Here is a 5,219-nt window from a genome sequence, read left to right on the forward strand (position 1 = left end):
AGGCGGCGGGCGGCGCGTCCCCGCGGAGCCGGGGCGAGGCCGAGGCGCCGGAGGAGGAGGAGGCGGCGGGCGACGCGGACGGCGAGGACGACGCGGGCCGCTGGGACGCGGACGCGGGCGCCGCCGCATTCGGGGCCCCCGGGGGCCGCCCGCGCGCGCCGGCGGCCGAGGAGGTGCGGCAGCTGCTGGAGGGAAAGCCGCTGGCCGACACCATGCGCCCCGACGCGCTGCAGGACTTCGTGGGACAGGGCCGTGCCGTGGGGCCCGAGACGCTGCTGCGCTCGCTGCTCGAGGCCAGCGAGGTGCCCTCGCTCATCCTGTGGGGGCCACCGGGCTGCGGCAAGGTCAGCGCGCCGTCTCGGCCCTCTGCGGGGGGAGATGGGGGATCCGATCAGGGCCGGCGAGACGTCCCGCCCCGCCCTCAGCCCCTGGCTGTTAGTAGCCCGATTCTCGGGGAAAGGACAGGTGGCCTGGAGCAGTTTCCCAGTCGGGAGTGGGTCCATTCAGTTTTGGGGAAAAAAAAATGCAAAAAATTTTAAGTTTCTGTTGTGCTTCCTTCTGTTTAGCTATTGGGTTTCTTGTTCATTCGTTTTGTTGTTGCAGACAGTTCTTTATCAAACCTTGAAACTGTACTTACTTAACAGGGCTGACCTGAGAACTCCTTCCCTTTGCAAGTCGCTTTCATCCATTGTTTTCCATAACTTCTTATGATGCCTTGCCCTTTAGAGAAGAGAGAAGAAACTGGGTGCATCGTGGTGTCCAGTGCTTTCTTGGGAATTAGCACAAGCCCAGAGGTGGGCACTTAGGATACTGGAATCTAGAGAACAGAGCATTGGAGGAACACTTGAGCAGCAATCTGAAGGAGCCTTAAGGAGGCAGGTGTTAAGACTGAAAAAAGAGAGAGCCAAGTGGTGCTTAAATATATATATTTTATCTGCTGGAAAAGGGAGAAAGCACCACAGAGCGGAAAGCCAAACCCAGGATTAGGTGCAGAGGCGCTCAGAGCTGTGAGGTTCAGACACCTTGATGGTGTTTTCCTTGGTTTTTCTTTCTAGTTTCATTCTCTGTTTACGTGTCTTGCGCTTTCCTTTGGTCAGATTTAACCCACGTAGCTCGGTACTCTGCAGTAGCATCCTTACTGATTCCCGAGAACGCTTTAATTAAGATGGGCAGAACGGTTAATCAGATGGAAGAGGGAGAAGAGGCAGAGAACAAGAACACCCCTGGGGCGGTGAGCAGGACGCACTCACAGAGGACGCGTGGCCGGAAAGGCAGTGGGCTGGGCTGGTCAGTGCAGAGGTGGGTGACCAGTTACAAGCCAGGCAGGTGTGGCCGCTGGGCTGGGACTTGCTGAGGAGCAGCCGCAGTGTCTGATGGGGCCATGTGACCTTCAGAAGATACGCCTCCTTACCGCTCGTCCCGGAGCGCCTTTGCCCCCTTCACCCCCATCCTGGCTGCTGCACTGCGATGCCAACAGTAATAAACTTAATGGGAGCATGTGCGTGTGTATGCAGCCCCCAGTAAGTGCAGGTGCCGAGCAGCGCTTTTCCTTGGATTTCTTCGCTTCCTGGGAAGCACTGACGGAGGCGCTGCTGCTTCACTCCGTCCACAGCGGACGGTCACACGTGGTGGTTCAGGGTCACCGTTGATCTCCCAGTTCAAGTGCTGGTTCTCTTCTGTGCTGCTTGCGAGCTTCGGGCTCTGATCCCCCTGGCCCGGGGGTCTGCGCCTCGCCGGTTGGTGTTGCTGCTCTCTTGGCTGGGCGAGATCGCACCTACCACCAGGCTCTGCTGCGTCCACTCAGCAGGTCTTTCCAGAGATTCCTGAGATCTTAGTATCCCCCGGGAGGCATCAGCGGAGTTAGACCTGAAGGAGAGGAGGTCAGGACTCGCTGAACTTTTAGCTGCTTTTCTTGCTTTACGTGTAGCGCTGCCTTCAGTGTGCAAACGCGCACCGCGCTGTTGGAGCTGGCTCTCTCCTGCCGAGCCCCGCAGTGCCCAGGCCGCTGTGCTGGTGCCCATCCCCTGTCTCAGCTCCCGCCCTCTCTCGCAGACCACGCTGGCCCACATCATAGCCAACAACAGCAAGAAGCACAGCATCAGGTTCGTGACGCTGTCGGCAACCAGCGCCAAGACAGCCGATGTGCGGGACGTCATCAAACAAGCTCAGAACGAGAAGAGATTTTTCAAGAGGAAAACCATCCTTTTTATTGATGAGATTCATCGGTTCAATAAGTCTCAGCAGGTACGTGCTCTTCCTTCTGGTCCTTGCGAATGTGGACTTGAGTGTGAAGCCTGTGCGTTCACTATACAAGGGCTCAGGGTGGGGGTGATTGTAATTCTCCAGGAGCCCAGGCCCTCCGCCCTTCTCCTTCACGCCTGTTACGCTCACTTTTTCTTAGCATGTTTTTGGTGCCCAGAAAATGCCTCCTCTGTCTGGTAAATGAAATTGTAGGTGTATCCTGGGGCTGTTGATATGAGAAAAACTACTTTGGGTCAAGTTTCCAATTTTCAGGCATTTGTAATTGAAACATCAGGACTCAGTGGACAGCTTAAGTTGCTGATAGGATCCTAAACTCAGGATTAGGAAAAGAAGGAACAGCTGGCTCACATCTTCAGTTTTCCTTCCCCATCAGGACACGTTCCTTCCTCACGTGGAGTGTGGGACCATCACCCTGATCGGGGCGACCACGGAGAACCCCTCCTTCCAGGTGAATGCTGCTCTGCTGAGCCGCTGCCGAGTCATCGTGCTGGAGAAGCTCCCCGTGGAGGCTGTGGTGACTATCCTAATGCGGGCTGTCAACTCCCTGGGGATCCAGGTGCTGGACTCCAGCCGCCCTGCCGACCCTCTGAGCCACAGTGGCAACAGCAGCTCCGAGTAAGCAGCTCAGGCTCTGCGGGGAGCCCCTGGCTGGGCTGGAGGGCAGGATGGAGGAGGGTGTCCTTCCAGGATGGACGGGCGCATGTGATGTTGGGCTGCAGAGGGGCTGCCCTGTCTCTGCAGATGGAGAGACCACCCATCCCGGGCTCCCCGGAAGCTCTTCCAGCTCTGACTGTAACCGCCTGGCCCCTGGCTTTAGTTCTCGGGTGTTTGCATCGGTGCTGACATATTCCAGGCTTTTCCTTGCACCTTTTTATTAAGGCTCGGAAAACCTGGAGAGGCTTTTTGATTATTTTCTTCATAGGAGAAACTTACGTCATGAATCTTTTTAAGTTTATACTCAGGTTCCAATTTTTTTTTTCCTGCAGTTTGTTTTTTGTTTTTTTCTGTAAAACATTGAGTAAGAATTAGTGTAAATGGAAACTGTAACTGAAAACGATGCCTTAAAGGCCGTCTGTCTGCTGCGGGTGATGTCTCTGTATCGTGAGAGGTGTGTGAATCGTGGGCCGTCAGTTGCCTTTCGTGGGGCGGGGCTCTTCTCTTATTTGTGTCAGAAGCATGCCTCTGCCGTTTGCTCCTGTCCGAGATGCGGGAGGAATTACCTGAGGCGCAGGAAAGCCTGGACATGGACAGGGACGCCCTTGGGCCGGGTCGCATGGCTTGAGGGTCAAGCTGGGGTGGGAACGCCACCCACGCCGGAACTGAGGGGCCGAGAGGGGCCTGCGGGCATTGATCATTGCAGCTTCAGTCGTGAAAGCATGTCACCGTCTCCGGACTCAGGGTGCACTCTTCTCTGGGTGCTGGTTGCTGAGGTCCCTGCACACTTCTCTGTCTGTTCTGGGCCTGAGCGCCCCTCCTCGCCCTCCCCTGAGGTCTCGAGCGGTTTCAGCGTATTTATTCCTCTTGAGGACCCACATGGTGTCAGCAGGGTTGGGAGGAACTGGCTAGCGGCTGGAACCTCTGTGCAGTGTTGTTCTTGGCAGTCACCTCCCATCTGGAGACTTGCCTCGTGACCGTCCCAAACAGCCTTTTATTACTGTAACACCTGTGTTTAGAAAGACTAAGTTTGGACAGGGGTGATCCTGGAATGTGGCTCGTGTGAGAGAGGGGGTGAGGAGCCGTGGGAGACCGGGGTGGGGGGGGCCTCTCCCCGGTGCGCATGACTCCAGACCTGATAAGGGACGACGGTGGAGCAGAGCAGACCTCCAACGCTCGGGAGGGTTGCATTTTCCAACCTGGAAAACTCCTCTCCGTCTCAAGGCTTTCTCGCAGCCTGCTCGTTGGTCTCTGTCGTAGCAAACGAGGCCTGCTCGTGGCCTGTCCGTGAGGACTGGGCTCTGAGACCGCCTGTGTGCCTGTCCTCTGCCCACTTCCCACCCCGGGTGTGCCCGGCGCAGTCACACACAAGGGCGGTCTGTGCTCCGGGGCGCTGACCCGACGGTTGCGCAGCGGCAGTGACCCACCCCTTTGTCTCTGGTGTTGACATTTTCCATGGTGCCTGTTTGGTAAAAAGATAATACCGAGAGTTCTGAGTACCTGGCTTGCTTTTCACAATAGCGTTTTGTTATGAAGATTGCAGACTCTGTATGATATGACCCAGTTTTGTTTTCAAAGCTTGACTGCATGGTCACAGGATAGATAGGTACAGGGCGTTCCGAAGGTTCTGCCTGCCCCCAGGCCCGCCCCCGGCTCAGTGAGGTGAGAGGCTAGAGGGTGGGTGGCTCGCAGAGGGGGCTCAGCAAGCGCCCTGGCAGCTGCTGTCCTCTCTGGGTGCTGCAGATAAGGATTTGTGGTGGTGTTTTCTTTTGTACTTCCCATCTGTCTCAGTCTTTAAAAATACACGTTCCATCCTGAGGCTGCGGGGAAGCCGAAGTCGGCCCACTCGGTGTGCAGAAGTGGGGCCTGTCGTGCACCAGGCCCTGCAGGTGAAGGACCCCTGTCTTGCAGCCAGGCGCCTCCGAAGGGCGGCCCTGCAACACTGGCTCAGGCCTCTAGCCCCGCGCTCACCTGGCATGTGGTCCCGCGCCCACTCTGCTGCCTGCGGCTCCGAGGAGAAAGGCCGTCAAGGTCCTGGTTCTGGGGCGAGATGTCGAGGCCGTGGAGGTCTGCCCGCCCCCCACACACAGACAGACACAGACATAACACTTGTACAGACACAGTTACACACATCACACAGACACATACAGACATATACACGCATACTACACACATATACACACTTACACAAACACGCACTTAAACACAAATATATACACACTTATGCAGACATGCATCTACATACATCACACACGCACACACAGAGACACACGTACTTATACACACATATGTATACACACAGA

At 56.4% G+C, this 5,219-nt stretch overlaps 1 protein-coding gene across 1 annotated transcript in view; it reads left to right on the forward strand.

The window, feature by feature from the left end:
- Positions 1-5,219, forward strand: part of WRNIP1 (WRN helicase interacting protein 1) — a 12,266-nt gene that overhangs the window by 1,682 nt on the left and 5,365 nt on the right. The window contains exons 3-5 of the mRNA XM_040249875.1: positions 3-344; positions 2,053-2,244; positions 2,636-2,877. Coding sequence (XP_040105809.1) covers positions 3-344; positions 2,053-2,244; positions 2,636-2,877 — 776 coding nt within the window. The remainder of the gene's footprint in view (positions 1-2; positions 345-2,052; positions 2,245-2,635; positions 2,878-5,219) is intronic.

The sequence above is a fragment of the Oryx dammah genome, unplaced genomic scaffold, assembly GCF_014754425.2.
Source record: "Oryx dammah isolate SB20612 unplaced genomic scaffold, SCBI_Odam_1.1 HiC_scaffold_11, whole genome shotgun sequence".
NCBI lineage: Eukaryota > Metazoa > Chordata > Mammalia > Artiodactyla > Bovidae > Oryx > Oryx dammah.